At 42.1% G+C, this 20,771-nt stretch overlaps 1 protein-coding gene across 1 annotated transcript in view; it reads left to right on the plus strand.

The window, feature by feature from the left end:
- The window catches only part of APBB3 (amyloid beta precursor protein binding family B member 3), a 178,757-nt gene that overhangs the window by 77,802 nt on the left and 80,184 nt on the right, over positions 1-20,771 (plus strand). The window contains exon 2 of the mRNA XM_082252887.1: positions 14,677-14,852. Coding sequence (XP_082109013.1) covers positions 14,677-14,852 — 176 coding nt within the window. The remainder of the gene's footprint in view (positions 1-14,676; positions 14,853-20,771) is intronic.

Below are 20,771 nucleotides of genomic sequence, written 5' to 3' on the forward strand. Positions count from 1 at the left end.
CTTGTCGTAAACATGGTCACTTTTTCTTGGCTCACAAGCGGCCCTTTTGTCCGACTGGATCCCAGGAAAAGGGTTCAAGATCCACCCGTAACTTCGCGGCTGGCTCCAAGAGACCCTGGAATGGTAAATGAAAAGTGGGCACTACTGGTTTTGCGGACAAGCCTTTCCCAACCTGAAGGGGTGCCCTCACCCATATCTGGGGTGGGGGGGACGTCTTTGCTTCTTTCCGGACCCGTGGACCTTGCTCATTCAGGACAAATGGATCCATGAGTTGATTTGGTTCGGCTGCAAGATCGAGTTTCGGTCCTTGCCTCCAGCAAGGTTCTTTCCTTCCAATTTACGCCTGTCTCACGACCAGCTGCAGGGCCTTTACGGGGCAGTGCAGGACCTGTTAGCACAAGAAGCCATTGTGCCGGTTCCAGAGTCTAAATGTTTTCAAGGTTTTTATTGGAATCTGTTTACCATTCCCAAGAAGGAAGGCAAGGTCCGCCCGATCTTGGACCCCAAGGCTCTGAACCACTTTGTGCGAGTTCAGAAATTTCAGATGGAGTCCATTCACACGGTAGTGGCTTTCCTTCATCAGGAGGATCTTTTGGCTTCCATCAATCTCATACCAGACTTCTGCAAACAGAGATTCTTCCCAAATGGGACAAGGATCCACAGTCGCTGGACGATCTGATCCTGTTGAGTTGGGGTATGAAAGGGTCTCTAATATGGTGGCTCCCCTCCCCTGACGCTTCGCCTGGGAAAGTCTTTTCTTCCCCTGTATTGGACAGTGATATCCACGGCTGCTAGTCTGCCCGGGTGGGGAGGTGTCTTGGGAGTATACTCGGCTCAAGGTGTTGGGACTAGAGGGGAGTCCAGTCTGCCGATCAACATCCTGGAGATTTGGGGCGATCAGGCTTTGTCTGTCTCAGTGGACAGATCGGCTGTAGGGATGTCCGTTGAGGATACAATCGGACAATGCTATTGCGGTGGCATATGTCAATCTTTAAGGGGGCACAAGGAGTGCCCTGGCAGCTCGGGAAGTAGCTGGCATCCTAAGGTGGGCAGAACTATATGTTCCGGCCCTCTCTGCTGTGCACATTTCGGGCATAGAGATATAGCAATCCGACTATCTCAGTCGGCAGACCTAGGATCAGGGAGAATGGTCTCTTCACCCGGAGGAATTTGATCAGCTGCGTCTCCGGTGGGGGACCCACAATGTGGACCTGTTGTCATCCCGTCTCAACAGGAAGGTGCAGAGGTTTGTGTCAAGGTCTTGGGATCCTCTGGCCGACGCCGCAGACACCCTGGTGGCCCTTTGGGGTAAGTATCATCTGATTTACGCTTTTCCTCCAATACATCTTCTGTCGAGACTGCTATGCAGAATCGAGGTAGAAGGGATTCCAGTCATTCTGGTGGCACCAGACTGGCCTCCCCGGTCTTGGTACGCAGGCCTGGTAAGACTGGTAGCCAACGTCCCTTGCAAACTTCCTCTCGGGGAAGTTCTTCTGTCTCCGGGACCAATCTTCCATCTTGCTTTACAGTCGCTGGCTTTAACGGCCTGGCTATTGAAAGCCAGGTGCTGAAGGACAGAGGGCTGTCTAAGTCGGTGATTCCTACGCTGTTGAAAGCTAGGAAATCTACTTCCAGGAAGGTTTATCATCGAGTTTGGAAGGCGTACATTACTTGGTGTGAGTCTCTGGGAGTTTCTCCCTGTTCCTTTTCTGTGTTTCGCCAGTTGGAGTTTCTACAGCTAGGTATAGATCAATGTTTGGCTCTGGGCTTTTGCCATATTTTTCCAAAGGCTGTTGGCGGTGAAGTTCTTGGTTCACACTTTTGTGCAGGGAGTTCGCCATCTGGCTTCTCCGCTGCGATCCCTGGTACCTTCTTGGGATCTCAATTTGGTACCGTCAGTACTTCAAAAGCCTCCTTTTGAAAGCATTTGTGAACTTCCTTTGCTCACTCTGTCACAGAAGGTGGCCTTTATAGTCACTATTACTTCTGCACGTAGGGTGTCGGAGTTGGCTGCGTTGTCCTGTCGGTCACCTTACCTGGTGGTTCACAGGGACAAAGTGGTGTTATGACCCTGTCAGGCATTCCTTCCTAAGGTTGTCTCGGGGTTTAATTTGAATGAAGATATTGTGTTGCCGTTCTTATGTCCTAAGCCGAAAAATCCTAAAGAAATTGCTCTACATTCCCTGGATGTAGTCCGGGCAACTCGGGTGTACCTTACGGTGACTGAGTCGATTCGGAAATCTGATTCTTTGTTTGTTTTTTGTTTCTGGGCAGGCTTCATCTGCTGTGACCATTTCCAGATGGATCAGGCAGACGGTGGTGCAGGCCTATTCAATTAAGAGTCAGATTCCTCCTTTCCCTGTCAAGGAGCATTCTACGAGGGCATTCAGTGCCTCCTGGGCCTTTCGTCATCAGGTGTCAGTGGTTCAAGTGTGCAAGGCGGCTACGTGGTTGTCTGTACACACATTTTACAAAGTTTTAAAAGGTAGATGTACTTGCATCTTCGGATGCTGCATTCGGCTGCAAAGTTTTTTAGGCTGCGATTGCAGAGGCTCCTCTTGAGGGTGTATTTTTTCCTGGTGGTGAGCTCCAGTTGTTCATGGTTGGCTATGTTTTGTCCTTGTTGGGAATTTTATTTATTGCTGTTTTTCCCACCCCTCATGTTGATACTGTTTTGGAACATCCCAAGGGTCTAAGAAGACATGGAGCTGTGTCCGTCAGTGAATAAAAGAGAAAACTGGATTTTTGTCTTACAGTAAAATCCTTTTCTCTGAGGTTCACGACGGACACAGCACCCGCCCCTCTGTTGGGTTGAGTTATGTATTCTTCTGACACTGCTTGTTACAAACTGAAGTGTTATAGCAGGAGTATACCCCTTGGGACTGCCTCAGGGGGCGTAGCCAAAATTGTTTCCGCCTAGTCCTACTCCTGAAGAGAGCAGCATAAGCCCAAGGGTCTAAGAAGGCATGGAGCTGTGTCCGACAATGAACCTCCGAGAAAAGGATTTTATGGTAAGACAAAAATCCATTTTTTTATGAAGAATCCTGCACATTTACTTCAAATTTTGTGACACATATTCACTATGCCCTTTGAATAAGCATTGCTGTGTCATACATTTCATAGACCTGCCTTCTGAACTACATAGGTGCTGGGTGGAAGAGTTTCAGGGGGTGGAATCAGTACAGGAATTTCTGCTTGCAGACAACATGGTACCATGCGATAAGTAGTCCTAAATTGAAAGTAAACAACATAGGAGAAGCTGCAAAATGTACAAGAATCCAGGAAGTTGTGGGAAGAGATGGACAGCAAACAGGCAGAACTCACAACATGAAAGGACATATTTAAGTAAGCCTAAATTGGATTGTAAAACAATACATTTTGTTTATATTATTACAATCCTGGTGTTACAAAATGAAAGTTGTTGCTTCCGGTTAGGGAGTCTTCAAACAAGACCTTTAGCCCGCATTCACACTGCAGCGGCACAAATCTGTACTACTTCGGGGGCGACTTGTGAAGTCCCGTGCACCACGACTTCGGCACGACTTGCACGGACTTCATACAATGAATGTCTATGCAAGTCGCTGCGAGGTCGCCCCGAAGTAGTACAGGACCCTTTTTCTAAGTCGGAGCGACTTGTGTCGCTCCTATTAGAACGGGTCCTGTAGCAGTCAATGGATCGCGACGGACCGCAACGGACCACGACTTGTCAGGCTGACAAGTCGCCTGACAAGTCACGGCAGTGTGAATGGAGTCTTAAGATGAGATAGCGAGTCCAAATTGATGAAAGAAAATGTGCATTTATTCATTGCAGTGGGGGAATACAGTTTTAAATAAGCTCAGTTTGTGTGAACTGGGCAAAAGCAGAAGTATATTGTCTAATTATAACTAATTTATAGTAATGAATATGCATAAGGCATAGGCATGTTCTAGGTTTTAATCTAGATGTGATCATATAATCAATCCAAACAGTGTCCATATCTTCTTATGGTAAGTTAATAGTTAAATGGGCGTTAACATCATGTGACTGACTCAAAAACAGCAGCAGCAGTCCTCCATGACAGTTGTTGGTTCAAACTGGTTCTGACCACAAATGTCTATTCTTTGATCTAACAGGAAGGTAGGTGGTTGATTTTCATCAGGTGGGGAGTGTCATCACAGGCTCAAATTTTGTTTGCTACAGTTAACAGAAAAGTGTACATTAGCTCCTAAAATGAAGTGACAGTGATGCATATATAGAGAACACATCTATCAGACCCCTATATATATTTACTCAAAGTGTATGCTCAGACTAGATTTCCTTTAAGTTCTGCAACAAATATTTTTTTTTCTTTAAGAAGGCATAGCTCTACAATAACTGACAGACAGTTGTGAGTCCAAAGTTAGACTGGAAATAAACCTGCTTCGAACTGGAGCAGCATTTTGTTCCTCCTCTTGAGGGAGAAGTGACAAGAAGCTTCAAGCTAATAGTAAATTATGTCCCCGACTCAACTAATTACTCTTTGCTACTATTCTGCATGTCTCTGTAACAGTGTTAATTTCGTCGACTAAAACCGACTAAAACGTTTTCGTCGACTAACACAATTCAGATGACTAAAATACGACTAAAACTAAAATGGCATTTTAGTCTTAAGACTAAAATACGACTAAAACTAAAATGGCATTTTAGTCAAAAGACTATAACTAAAACTAAATCGAAATTTGCTGCCAAAAATTAACACTGGTGCATGCTCAAAGCATAAATAATAACATATTAGATTTTTCACTCCAGGACCAGCATTAGTATATAATGAGTTTGGAAATTGTAGAGAAATGCTTAAATAATGCATTACAAATTACAATTGAACTACACCCATTTGATTATAGATGACTAAAATGAGTTTTAGTCGACTAAAATGTAGGGCGTTTTAGTCGACTAAAATATACTGGAGTTTTAGTCGACTAAATACGACTAAAACTAAAACACTTGCAGAAGACTAAAATAGGACTAAAACTAAAATGCCATTTTAGTCCTAAGACTAAGACTAAAACTAAATTGAAATTTGCTGCCAAAATTAACACTGCTCTGTAAATCTCCTCAGTAAAAGCTGTTCCCTCTGGAATTTTTAACAACGAATGCAATTTTTTTCATATTGGATATCATAAGTAATACAGAAAAGTACAGAATTCATAGCATAAAATAATTAACAAAATTAATAATAAAGTAACTGAATAGATAATTACATTATTACCAAATAATTAAAAAGTTAATTAAATGATTTACAGTACTGTGCAAAATGGTTTAATTAGGTGTGGAAAAAATGCTGTAAATTAAGAATCCTTTCAGAAATAGAAGTGTTAATAATGTATTTTTAACAGTTAATAAAATGGAAAGTAAATAAACAAAAGAGAAATCCAAATTAAATCATTATTTGGTGTGATCACCCTTTGCCTTCAAAACAGCATCAATTCTTCTTGGTACACTTGGCAGGTAGATTGTTCCAAACATCTTCGAGAACTAACTACAGATCTTCTGTAGATGTATGCTGCCTCAAATCCTTCTGTTGCTTATTTAATTCCAGACAAATGTTGAGATCTGGGCTCTGTGGGAGCCAACCCATCACTTCCAGGACTCCTAGTTGTTCCTTACAGTGAAGATAGTTCTTAACCACTTTCCGCCCAAGGCAGCTGCAGGCATCATTCAGATATCTTTTTTTTTTCTGCCAGCAATTCCCTGCAAAGTAAAAACAGCCGCTTGATTGTTTTTACATTCGGTGGGAGGGGACATCTCCCCCCTCCCACCGCCCTTTAGTGCTTCTACTGGCTCGCCTATGCGATCAGCTAACCGGAGACCCATAAACACCAAGAATTATGTTGTGGCAGCAATCCTACAGCTGTCAAGGACAGGATCATGCTGAATTGTCAGCTCCAGAACTATGCAGGCACCATCTGATAGGAGATTTTAAAAAAATTGCTGGTACAAAAAAAATTGCACGGGTGCAATGACAACTTCCATATTTTATCTAATATAAATATTTCCTATTATTGTGCATGCCATCTGGTGGCCATATTAGGGTATTATCCTGAAATACTTCAATCAAATAAATTCCACATTAAGGAAACTTCCGTACTTTACCCATACCTAAAATTAAAGATTGGGCTATACATGAAGTTTGGTCCATGCAAATAGTCAGCTTGCAGACAATATTAGTTTATTGCCTTCATTGGGGCAGACCGATCCCACTGCACCACCCTTGGTATACTATCACTTTGATGTATTACATCTTGAAACATAGAAACGTGATGGCTGAAACTTTATTGTCTGAGTATAGATCTATTTTCATACCAAGCATGTTTGAAGCCATTTACTGTTGACTGTCCCACTATGTCTGCTGGAAATGTATTCCAAGCATCATCTACCCTTTCAATAAAATAATACTTTCTAAGATTAGTTTTGATTCAACTTTCCTCTAGTTAGTTTGAGTTCATGTCCCTTTGTTTTTGATTTTGGTTTCATATTGAAAAAACTGCCCTCCTGAACCTTATACACCCCCTTTATGAATTTAAAGGTTTCAGTCATGTCTCCCCTTTCCCTTCTTTCCTCCAGACTGTACATATTAACTTCCTGAAGTCACTCTCAATGTTTTATCCCCCATGTTTGTTACCTGTCTCTGGACTCCATCTGTTTTATCAATATCTTTGTGTAAGTGAGGTCTCCAGAACTGGACACAGTATTCTAAATGAGGTCTCACTAAAGATCTATAAAGAGGAATTAGGACCCCTTCCTCCTGTTGGTGATCCCTCCAGTGATACATCCTAGAATTCCATTCACTTTTCCCACTGCCTGAACACAGTTTGCTCATTTTGCAATTATCTGAAATAGGTAACCCCAATTTTTTTTCTTTTGTAGTGCTTGCTAACACTGTACCCCCCAATGGTGTACTCTCTCAGGGGAGTCTTTTTCTATAGGTGCATTATTTTGCATTTAAAAACATTAAACTGCAGTCTCCACTGCTTTGAGCAATTTTCCAGAAATGCAAAATCAGGGTTCCATGTTACAGACACCTCCAGTGATATCAACCCTAATACACACCTCTGTGTCATCAGCAAAAAGACATACCTTGCCCAAAAACCTTTTAGTTATATTACTTACATATAGATTAAATAGAACCAGACCTAGTACAGAGCCTTGTGGTACACCACTAGTGACCGGTCTCTCTTCCTAGTGAACCCCATTTACAATCACACTCTGGTATCTAACCAACTACATATCCACTGAACCACCCAAGGGTTAAGTCCTAGCTTGTACAACCTTTGTATTAGATCATTATGTGAAACTGTATCAAATGCCTTGCTGAAATCAAGATATGCTAAATCCACAGCACCACCCTGCTCCAAAACATTGGTAACGTACTCAAAAAATCCAATCATCTTAGTCTGACATGATCTGCCTTCAGTAAAGCCATGCTGCTTTGGGTCCAGAAAGTTGTGTATTTTTAGGTGATCAATGATCTTTTTTTCCAGGAGTGATTCCATTACCTTGACTACAACTGATGTTAAACTCACTGGCCTGTAATTGCCAGCTTCTACCTTGCTGCCCTTCCTGTGGATAGGTACAATATTAGGTGTCTGCAAGTCATAGGGAACTTCTCCTCTTACAGTGTTAGAGTTAGAGTGAATAGCTAAATTATGTCTGTCTGCCTATTTTCTCTCTTATGCCACAACTGCAGGCCAGTGTTAATTTCGTCGACTAAAACTGACTAAAACGTTTTCGTCGACTAAATTAACACAATTTTAGTCTACTAAAATTTGACTAAAACAATTCCGATGACCAAAATACGACTAAAACTAAAATGGCATTTTAGTCTTAAGACTAAAATACAACTAAAACTAAAATGGCATTTTAGTCATAAGACTATAACTAAAACTAAACGAAAAATTGACATCAAAATTAACACTCCTCTGCTGGCCATTTCTATATCGGCAACACAATTCCATCCAGAGCATGTAATAATAGCACATTAAAGTTTAAACATCTATTGCACCACCGCATACGCATTAGTAAGGAGCATCTACTAAGCTGCTGAAAACTAAACAATTTAGAAAAAGGCTTTTCTTATATTTTTCCCCTAATATTTAATGTTGGTAATATATTTAGGTAATATGTGCAATGACATTACAGCCAATGGAGTTTACAGCAGTGTTAACTTCGTCAACGAAAACGTTTTCGTCACCGCTTTCGTCACCGGCATTTTTCAACTGACAAAAAGGAGACGCAAAGTATAGCACATTTTCGTCAAATGATGACAACTATGACGAAAATCAAATCTGTTTTCGTTAACGAACGAAAACTAAACGAGAATGTGAGGCAGGGACGTTTACCCAACTTCCGGTTTTCACAGAGCTCTGCCTGTGTGGCATCTGGCGTGGCGTGCCCCGTGACGTCCGACGTGAGGAGTGGACTACTACAAGAGAGTCGACTCGAGACCAGTCACCTGACCTCACCAGAGCACTGCAGCTGCAGCACTACAGCCACATCCAGAGCAGAGCACCCACTGTGAGTTAACAGCCAGGCCAGCTATTACTGCCTCCCTGAGTCCCCTCAGACCACTCACCAGTCACCACTGGCATCCGATTCCACCATCCATCCAGGACTGTGTGCGTGCATATAGGCCGCTGAGGCCCGCCCGGCCCATCCTGCTCAACAACTTCAGTTCAGAGTCAGACCAGAGACCACCCTTAAACCTGAGACCCCCATCCAGCACTCTGAGCAGCACTGTGTGCACTGACTGCACTGACTGCAGGCAGCAGCATTACAGGCCTCCTCTCTGACCTGACCATGACCATTTAGATGACTAAAATGAGTTTTAGTCGACTAAAATGTAGGATGTTTTAGTTGACTAAAATGTAAGATGTTTAGTCGACTAAAATGTACTGGAGGTTTTTCTAATGCAGTAACAGTTTGGAGCACTGCTTCGACTCCCTGTGCTAGGAATAACCCCATGCCAGCCCTAGCTAGAGATTAGAAATGCTGCAGGTCATGTCTCTTTGGTAATGGCTTTACCTCTGCATTCTCCCAGGTAGCACTAGCAACCATTGGATCTATTCAGTAGTTAGGATTAACCGGTACAAGGCCTGACTGGAGGTCAGTTTGGACTGAATAATGATGAGACATGTTATTTTGGCAGAGGAGCCCAGGCTTGGAGGGGAGGAAATGCCAGTACTACCCTATGAATGAGACTGGTCCTGAGTATTGCTTGAACTTTCTCCCATTACTGACTTACCATGCCTTGTTCTACAATGTGTCTCTCTGTGGAGGTGGCCATTTTGGTAGAGACAAGACTTTGCTTCCTCATGTCAGACCCTCCAGAAAGACAAACTGTGAGCAGCACACTTGTGAAATTACAAAATCTCACTTAAAATGTTCTGAAACTAGTAGTTAGAGGCAGTAGTACCTTATATCTCACACTGCAGATATACTGTAAGGGCTCTTTCACACGGGCGGTCCGATCAGATCCACCTGTCAGTTTTTTAGGCGGATCTGATCGGATGCCCCATTCAGCCCTATGGAGCAGCGGATGTCAGCGGTGACATGTCCGCTGCCATCCGCATCCGATCCTGTCCGTGAAATCCGGACGGATGGAAACCCTATTTTCCATCCGTCCTGGGGATCGGATTGGATGGGATCGGATGAGAGCGGACAGGCGGTCCGCTCGCATCCGATTCCCCATAGAGAGCAGCGGGGGCTGTGACACCTCCCTCTCCACACTGCAAGCGGAGACGGAGCTGTCATCCGCCGGCTCAGCGGGGATCGCGGATCGATCCCCGCTGAGCAGCACAGATCCGCCTACGGAGGCGGAACGTGTGAAAGAGCCCTTAGTATAGCACATTCAGATCTGCAGCACAGATTCATGACCACGTTAGAAGAAATGAAAGTTGCCCTGCTTAAATCAGGCAGCTAACATTTATTACATATCATCAGGTTCTCTTCTGCTAGGTTGGTTTTTCACACAACTATCTGCTCATAAAGCCCAGTGTTATTTACATCTAATATAACATGGCAAGTCCCTGCACAGTGTGATTTAGACATGACGTATCTTGTAGCTAGGAGACGGTTTTCCAATTTTCTAATAGGGTTTAAGCTGCAGTGTGTCAACATGATTGAGTTTACAAGGGAAAGCGGGCTAACCTTAGTGTATTTTTAGATTTCTTCAGTAGATGGAAAGAAATAGGAACAGATCTTAGAGAAAATACAGCTTGACTTAATAATATAAGAAAGAGAAGCACCATCATTTTTTTTGTATCTAATGTTTCACTGATCTTTATTGGGGTCATATATATCTTACAGTACTTGTGGGTTAAATTTTTAAGGCAATACCACATTGTGGTCATGACAAATATATTATCACACAGCATGGTTGGTGACTAAAGAATTTGTACAAGGGGTGTCATTATTTACAGGTACATAAACCATCAGGATCTCTAACTTTTTTGCATATCTCATTTAGCTAGATCATGATTTATGTGGATCTGTTTGCTTATATGTAATAAAAATAGAAGATGTGACATTCTATTCAGTTAAATTCAGATCCCCCTGGTTGAGTGATCTGCTCATCACCAATTCATTTATTTCTAATTATATAATTGAATACTGGGGGATTTCTGTATGATACATAAAAGAAGTGTTTCTTTTGAGTGACCATTTCTGTTTATAGCAACCCTATGGGCTCACATACATGAGCTTTAAAAGAAAGTGCTCACTGTCACCCAGTCTGTCACACAATCACAAACAGCCATCAAAATGATTGCATTGCACTCTGTTAAACAAATGTAGCTATAGAGTCCATGTTGTTGCTGTTGCAGCCTTTGTTCTTCTAAATGACTACTCAGACTCTGACACTGACACGTGGGCACTGAAAACTGAAGGAGTGCGTTAACATACAGTGCCCTTGTATGTACGGATTAAAGGCAAAAAGACCCTGAAGATACAGTTTTGGCATACTTTTGTAAAGCAGTTTACGTATATTATGGTGCAATTTGCGTTCTAAAATATTAGAATAAAACCTGCTGTCTGTTTTGTAACCAAAGCAACAGATTTTGGCCTCTTTCTTATGGGGCAGATCCCCCCGGCGGACTCCGCTACCTCAGTGGGGATCGCTCTGTTGATCCCCGCTGAGCAGTCGAATGACAGGTCTGTCTCTGTTCACTGTGCAGAGACGGATCTGTCAGAGTCCCACTCTCCTCTATGGGGAGATTAGATGAAAAAGGACAGCATGTCCGTTTTCATCCGATCCCATCCGTCTGTTTTAGGCGGATCTTGACAGATCGGATGACAGACGGGTGTCAGCGGACACATCTCCACTGACATCCGCCTCTCCATTGTTCAATTTCCTTTTAGATTTACCTTCAACTATGTAGTACAAGGGCCTGATTGCATAAAAATTAAAAATTTATAGGTTTGACCTCATATTAAATGATTTTTTTATTTTTTTTTTAACTTTAATATTTTTATTTAGGTTTAACATATACAGAGTTATATAGCATCAAAAGGTCTAGCACAAATGACTTGCGTAAAACCAGTGCCATAGTTTGGCCATACAATAAATTGTTGCAGTAACAATGGTAGTAACTCATTGGTTGGTACCACGCATATGTTTGAAGTTCAATTTAGCTAGTGCTATGTATAATCTCATAGTTTATAATGCTAGTCACAATAATAAACAAAAATAAAGTAAACAAAGACGTTAACAAACAATAACCAAATGTTAACTAAGCGAATATCAACATCAGCAACTTGTCCTCACTAGTCATATATATGCCCAGTTCTGCACCAAACCCATCTAACACAATCAGGAGGCAGAGGGTACTTTAAAGGTATTTAGCCACACCTCCAAAAGGCAAATAAATTTATCCCTGTTACCCTGTGCTATAGCAAAGGAGTATTCAGAGGGACATTGTAGATTTACATATTATATGATTTTGCTAAATTTAAAAGAAAATTGTACAAGAAAATTGTTATAATATATGGCCAGCATTAGTTCAGCATACAGTCAAGTCCATAAATATTGGGACATCGACATGATTCTAATCTTTTTGGCTCTATACACCACCACAATGGATTTGAAAAAGGATGTGCTTTAACTGCAGACTTTCAGCTTTAATTTGAGTTTATTTACATCCAAATCAGGTTAACAGTGTAGGAATTACAACAGTTTGTAAATGTGCCTCCCACTTTTTAAAGGAACCAAAAGTAATAGGACAGATTAACAATCATAAATCAAATTTTCACTTTTTAATACTGGGTTGCTAATCCTTTGCAGTCAAATACAGCCTGAAGTCTGGAATGCATAGACATCACCAGACGCTGGGTTTCATCCCTGGTGATGCTCTGCCAGGCCTCTACTGCCACTGTCTTCAGTTCCTTCTTGTTCTTGGGGCATTTTCCCTTCAGTTTTGTCTTCAGCAAGTGAAATGCACGCTCAATCAGATTCAGGTCAGGTGATTGACTTGGCCATTGCATAACGTTCCACTTTTTTCTCTTAAAAAACTCTTTGGTTGCTTTCGCAGTATGCTTCGAGTCATTGTCCATCTGCACTGTGAAGCGCTGTCCAATGAGTTCTGAAGCATTTGGCTGAATATGAGCAGATAATATTGCCCGAAACACTTCAGAACTCATCCTGCTGCTTTTGTCAGCAGTCACATCATCAATAAATACAAGAGAACCAGTTCCATTGGCAGCCATACATACCCACGCCATGACACTACCACCACCATGCTTCACTGATGAGGTGGTATGCTTTGGACCATGAGCAGTTCCTTTCCTTCTCCATACTCTTCTCTTCCCAAGTTGATCTTGGTCTCATCTTTCCATAGTATGTTGTTCCAGAACTGTGAAGGCTTTTTTAGATATTGTTTGGCAAACTCTAATCAGGCCTTCCTGTTTTTTAGGCTCACCAATGGTTTACATCTTGTGGTGAACCCTCTGTATTCACTCTGGTGAAGTCTTCTCTTGATTGTTGACTTTGACACACATACACCTACCTCCTGGAGAGTGTTCTTGATCTGGCCAACTGTTGTGAAGGGTGTTTTCTTCACTAGGGAAAGAATTATTCGGTCATCCACCACAGTTGTTTTCCGTGGTCTGCCGGGTCTTTTGGTGTTGCTGAGATCACCGGTGCATTCTTTCTTTTTAAGGATGTTCCAAACAATTGGTTTGGTCACACCTAATGTTTTTGCTATCTCTCTGATGGGTTTGTTTTGTTTTTTTCAGCCTAATGATGGCTTGCTTCACTGATAGTGACAGCTCTTTGGATCTCATATTGAGAGTTGACAGCAACAGATTCCAAATGCAAATAACACACTTGAAATGGACTCTGGACCTTTTATCTGCTCCTTGTAAATGGGATAATGAGGAAATAACACACACCTGGCCATGTACAGCTGAGCAGCCAATCCTCCCATTACTTTTGGTCCCTTAAAAAGTGAGAGGCACATATACAAACTGTTGTAATTCCTACACCGTTCACCTGATTTGGATATAAATACCCTCAAATTAAAGCTTAAAGTCTGCAGTTAAAGCACATCTTGTTTGTTTAATTTCAAATCCATTATAGAGCCAATTAGAATTGTGTCAATGTCTCAATATTTGTGGACCTGACTGTAAGTGTACAGCTTAAATGCTTCTGTCTGCCTATTTTCTCTCTTATGCCACAACTGCCGGCACCTTCTTTGCAAGTGATTGAACCTCACATCCGTCATAGTACTAAGAACTAAAAATGATGTAAGTTTATATTTTGAGAAAATCAAAGAGGGAATAAATAGGAACTAAGAAGTGATGCACATTTAAGGCCCATTCACACCAGATGCAGTGGGATGCATTTTTGACTGCAGTTCAACTGCATAGGCTGTCCAAAATCCTGGTTATCCTATGGGCATAACTCAAACAATAGCAGTGCATTGCGCTGACAAAAGTACAGCAAGCTGCATTTTACTGCACATGCACATACACAAGCAAATACAGTGCACATAAAAGCCAAAAGAAGAAATAAGATGGAAGTAACCTCAAAGCAAATGCAAGCTTAAGAAATATTGGCCGCAAATGCATGTAAAATCGCTTGTCAAAAATACATCACTGTGCATGCAAAACGGTGCAGTAAACGTGCAGTTTCTGGTGTTAATGGGTCCTTAAACAAGTGCAGATATAATCATTTCATGTACATTATAATGCAATTTGTGTGTAGATTTGTGTGTAATCTGTCCCTAAATTGATTTATATTATATTTGTAGAATTGGCAATATTTTTAACAAACATCTTTGGTATTTTGTCACATTCTGTGTCCATTCACACTAATACGACTTGTCAGGCAACTTGGTCAGCCTGACAAGTCGTGCACTGTCGCGGTCCATTGTGTAGTACAGGAACGGTTCTAATAGGAGCGACTCAAGTCGATCCGACTTAAAAAAAGGGTCCTGTACTACTGCGGGGCGACCTGGAGCGACTTGCATAGACATTCATTTTATGAAGTCCGTGCAAGTTGTGCCGAAGTCGCGCTGCACGCGACTTCACAGGTCGCCCCCGAAGTCGTGCCGCTTCAGTGTGAATGCGGTCTTACAGTATACAATATGCCCTAATATTGCAGTCCAATGTTTCTAGATTTACATGATATCTTTGTCATATTTCTTGTGTATGTTTTTCTGCAGATAACCTTTGGAGCGACCAGAATCTTGAGGCTGATCCTGATCTTCCTCCAGGATGGAGAACAATCCGCGATTCCTCTGGGACCTATTACTGGCATGTGCCAACAGGAACCACTCAGTGGCAGCACCCAATGTACAATTTAGGAAATTCTCAAAATCTGAGTACTGTTCAGGAAAAGGTATTTTCTCATGTTAAGCACATAAGCTCTACATTGTTTTTTGGTGTGAGGAACTGTTAGTTATAGATAGTGAAAATTGAAGTGTGATGTTCCTCAACTTTAAAGGGTTGGTCCACCCAAATGTGATAATTTTATTATAAGCAGAGTCTGGTTGATTGAGGGAAAACACAAGGCACCTCTAATTGCAGCATAGACAATTTATTATGACACACAGGGGTTAAAAACACTTACAGAAGCATCCATAGTGGTAAGGCATATAACATGGTTAACCTGTGAGCTCAGCATTGTTCTATGTGGATGTAATGGAGAGAAGCTGACTTGCGACTGTCCTTTATCCAAGAGAGTGCTAGCATATGCAGGAACAGAGTGACAGCAGCGCGGCCGGGCTTCTGGAACCACACTGGAATGCACGCGGCCGATGTCAGGTGGTGATGGGCGGTAACGCATTTCGGAGCATGAGCGGCTCCTTCGTCAGACCTACGCCCACTAGGGAACAACTGGCTTATAAGCGGCCGGGAGGCAGGGAGGGGGAGGTGCTTGGTAACAGGGAAAATTGGTTGTGTACGAGTCTTTCAGCATTTATACACCGACTGGTTGGGCGGCGAGAGGGGAAGAGAGGAGGGAGGTATTGAAGGGAGGTGTGCTGTGGGTATGACAGATGGTAATGGGATGTAACCAAGGGTATGTTTAGCAATGTGCTCTGATTGCACGTGTATGGAATACTGAAATTATGATAATCATGATAGTGGTAACAGAACATGGAGGGGTATAGATGGCTTGAGGAGTGTTTTTGGCAGGCAGTAGTGGAAATTAAAATACCAGAGATAAAAATGACATATGAAGAAGTACAAAGTATATAAAATATAAAAACATATAAGAAATTAAATGATGGATAGATAGATAGATAGATAGATAGATAGATAGATAGATAGATAGATAGATAGATAGATAGATAGATAGATAGATAGATAGATAGATAGATAGATAGATAGATAGATAGATAAAAAAGGTATATTGTAAAGGATTTTGAAAATATATATGAAAGAATATAAAATAATAGATAATAAACCATGATAGAAAATGATAAAGCATGACAAAAGCAACTACCGGGTGTCTGCAGAAGGCACTATATAGGATGGTAAACTCTTTCTATCCTTGTCGGACAAAGCTGCATGTGGGACATAGATGTTTCCGTCTTTGATACATCCCAGTAATGGAGAAAAATTTGAGTGATGGTGATGTATGTTTGGCAGTTGTCAGTTTACTAAGTGCTATTTTTCCTTTTATATTGGGAGCTTTTCTGTAGGAGAATCTTGGTGTGGCTGGTATGCTATTTTTCAGGTGGGTGTCTTGTAGAAGTATCGACCAATGCTTTCTTATTATATGTTCCATATTCTTATGTCGGTTGGGAAACTGGGTGGTAAAGGGGATCATGTTTTATGTATTGGTAGCTTGGAGTTCATGGGAATCAGGATTACATAGTTACATAGTAGGTGAGGTTGAATAAAGACAATAGTCCATCCAGTTCAACCTGTGTAGGTGTGTGTGGCTGTAATCATTTCACATACCCCTGAATGTTCTGATCCATGAGATGCACGTCCAATAGTCTTTTTAAAGCTACCATACTACCCGCAGAAACCACCTCTTGTGGTAGAGAATTCCACAATCTTGTAGCCCTAACAGTAAAGAACCCCCCACGTTGCCTGAGGTTAAAACGCTTCTCCTCTAATCGCATTGTATGCCCCCGAGTCCTCATGCAATCCCTTCGACTAAACAGCTTTTTTTCTAAGCTGAGATCCCCATTGAGATATTTAAAAATTGCTATCATGTCCCCCCTCAGGCGTCTCTTCTCCAGGGAGAATAAATCAAGTGATTGTAGACGCTCTTCATAATCAAGGTCCTCCAATCCCCTAATTAGTTTAGTTGCCCTTCTCTGGACTTTCTCCAGCTCCAACACATCCCTTCTGAGGACTGGCGACCAGAACTGGACAGAATACTCCAGATGCGGTCGGACCAGAGTTTTATAAAGTGGAAGGATTATAGTCTTATCCACTTAATTAATATATGAAGCGTATGCATTTTTTTTACATTTTTTTTTTTCAATTGAACAAGCTTGTAATTCTGCCAACAACCAATGGTGGTTCATGGTCCTGCCCTTCTCCGTGCTTTCCATACTCAGTTTCTTCAGAAACCGTTTTTTGCTCTGTGGAGGAGGGGCCGTTGATGGAAGGGTACTGTCAAGGTCTTACCTTGCCTTCCTGTTGGCAGCCATCTTGGACATGTGCAGACTGCTGTCTCTTATAAACTCTGTTTGCATCATCACTTGCCTGCTGCCTGGGCGTCGCTCAGTAATGATGTTGCACACCTGACTATATATATCACCTGATAGCTTTCAGGCCTTGCCCTTGTGTTTGTGCTCCACAGTGCATCACAGCTAGCAGTCTTCTGTTCTCCGTGTTCCTCCGTGCATGACCTGGCTTGGCTGATGACTTTTCTGGCTCTCGACCCCGCATCGGCAGAAGATCCGGCATCGGCAGACTACCCTCTACTGCACTCGACCCCGGCTTGGATGACTACCCGCTTCTAGACTCGATTCCGGCTTGGATGACTACCCGCTTCTGAACTTGACCCCTTCTGTTGCTGATTTTGCTTCCTGGCACCCTGACATCCATACAGCCCGACTCACCTCCTATAAGCCTCCTACAGATAACCCCAACCAACATCATGATTGTTCTACTTCTGAGAATAAAGCCATTAACAACAATTGCAGAAAAACAATACAGCACCATCCCAAAACCCATAAACACAATCAGACAACCATAAACCCGAGCAATATGGTAGCCATTCACCCTCCAAACACTACATCATCGCACGCATATGGCGATAAAGGGCTAAAGACCCCCCAGACATCCTCTACTGATATGACCCCAGTACCAGACCTGACACAGGCTACACCAATTTCCAATAATCAGGATAACACATCCTCCTACATTCCTTTGACTTGCTCTCATGCACCTGATACCTCTACCATGGGAGCACCTTGCGACACTCATGCAGTCAACACATCTCCAATGTCTACCCTTACCCAACCCCCTGACCAGAACCCCTCAATGCCTTCTCAAGAAGTCTCTTTTTTTAGGGCAGAGCCTCCACCCCACCAGACCCTCCAAAAGTAAAAACACAGAAGAGGGTGCAGGGGCAGGGGAGGCAAACAAAAGTCCACACACCAGAAAGCCCCGCCTACAGTGAAGTTCTTCAATCTCTCCTCCTAGGAATTAACACCATATGAAATCACCTTACTTGCACGAGGGCTCACTTTTGCCCCAAACACACACCCAATGCCTTCCAGTTATTCAAAGATTTAAAAAAGTTAATTCGCAATCTGACAGTCTGTAGATTGTACAATATAAAAACTGCCAAAAAAGGTCCCCAACACCCCCCGGAAGAAACCTCGGCCCCCCATCCCCCTCCTATACCACCATGGATGAAAATATTGCCTTAGTTATATTAGAGGAACTATACCTAGAAGGAACCGGACCATCTCCAGATCCCGTTAACAGAAAATTAAAGGCATTTGTTTTTTACACAACACCTCATCAATTCCCCCCAGTCAAACATGCATATTTCAGACCACCATCCAATTTCTACCCCACTCAATCCAAAGGCCCATGCCTAGAAACGTTCTACTGAGTCGTGTACTCTGAGTTTCTTGAGTTGTGTAACAGAGAATATCACCTGAGCCTTAAACATAACCTCACACAGCCAGCGCTTAACTCCCTCAAAACCAATGACAACATAATCATTAAACCCACCGACTTGGGTGGAGTTATCATAGTACAGGACAAGAACTATTACATCAGAGAAGCCATGAGACTACTTTGAGACTCCCACACATACTTAAGATTATCCAACGACCCCCTGCCTGGCTTTGTTGCTGAAGCTAGCACCCTGGTCAACCAGGCACTAAAGGAACAGATCATTACTCCAAACGAAGCATCATTCCTAGTTAGAAAGTATAATCACACACCATACTTCTACCACTTACCCAAAATACATAAACATGCCAAGCCCCCAGGAAGGCCCATAGTTGCCTCCATGGACAGCATCACCAGTGGGTTCTCTCGATATGTGGACGTCTTTCTACATCCCCTAGTGCAGAACTTACATTCTTATATCCGAGATGGCATACACCTCCTAGAACTACTACATCCTTATCAATGGGAACCTACTTACTCCTGGCTTTCCCTGGACGTTCAATCTCCATATTCATTCATTCCTCATGACATTTGTATGCAGGCTGTACAAACCTTTTTAATAAACAATCCATCCATCCACCCTAACCAGATTATATTAATTCTAGATGCCACATTCTTCTGTCTAACATATAACTACATCCAGTTCCAAAACATCTACTACCTCCAAATAATGGCACAGCTATGGAAACTAACTTTGCTCCCTCATACGCTAACCTAACTATGTGTCATTGGGAAGTACAACATATATGGGCCAACAACCCCTTTTTGTCATCTTCTACAGCCGGTACATAGATGATAATATAATCATCTTAGATGGAGACACTAAGGATATAATGAGTTTTTTATCGCACTGTAATAGTAACAATATGGGCTTATCCTTCAACTCGGTACAAGATCAGGAACATCTGGCATTTCTAAACCTCGATCTACACCATTAGAATGGCCAAATTCACGCTAAGAATTACAGTAAACCCACATCAGGAAACTTCTTTTTACATTACACCAGCTGCCACCATTCACATTGGCTAAACAACATCCCAAAAACCCAATTCTGTCATCTTCAACATAACTGTACTAAATTAGCCAACTATCTAAATCCAGAGTGAGCCCCTTGAACAGAAATTCTTAGAAAAGGGTTACCCACCTCCCCTAATAGAGGAAGCAAACGATTTTTATATTATTCCTGATTCCCATGAACACCAAGCTACCAATACATCAAACATGATCCGCTTTACCACCCAGTTTCACAACCGACATAAAAATATGGAACATACGTATATTGCGTAAGAATTGGTCGATACTTCTACAAGACCCCCACCTGAAAAATAGCATACCAGCCACACCAAAATTCTCCTACAGAAAAGCTCCCAATATGAAAGGAAAAATAGCACCTAGTAAACTGAGAATTGCCAAACATACATCACCATGACCCAAATTTTTCTCCATTACTGGGATGTATTAAGGTCAGAAACCTCTATGTCTCACATGCAGCTTTGTCTGTCTCAGACAGAAAGAGTTTACCATCTGAGGAAAAACATATCCCATCAAAGAGTTTTACACCTGTTCCACCGAGTATATTGTGTACTGTTTGTCCTGCCCTGCGGTCTCCACTACGTGGGTAGGCCAATATGCACCTTACGAAACGGTTTGGCAAACACCGCCAGCTCATTGAAGCCTGCATGGACGAACACAGTGTCTCCAGACACTTTGCCAAACATCACAACAAATCCACCACTGGCTTGAGGGTATGGGTTATCGAGTCCATCCCTTCCACCTTCCCTGGGCAGAGAGGTTCCAGGGCCTATGCCACAGAGAAACCTATTGGATATATGTCTTAGATGTACTGTCACCGGGAGGGATGAATAAAGAAACAGAAATCAATAGCATACTGTAATTACTGTACACTACAAACTGATATTACTGATATTACTACTATTACTATTATGCCTATGCTGGCCCTGCTATGATTGTGGATAAGTACTTATTTCCCTTCCACAATCATATATACACCTCCTACTACATAATACTTAAAAATAAAATCTATATCCTACAAAGTGCCTTCTACAGACACCCAGTAGTTGCTTTTGTCATGCTTTGTCATTTTCTATCATGGTTTATTATCTATTATTTTAAATACTTTCTTTTATATTTTCAAAATCCTTTA

Source organism: Pelophylax lessonae (genome assembly GCF_965119305.1).
Source record: "Pelophylax lessonae genome assembly, chromosome: 4".
Classification (NCBI taxonomy): Eukaryota; Metazoa; Chordata; class Amphibia; order Anura; family Ranidae; genus Pelophylax; species Pelophylax lessonae.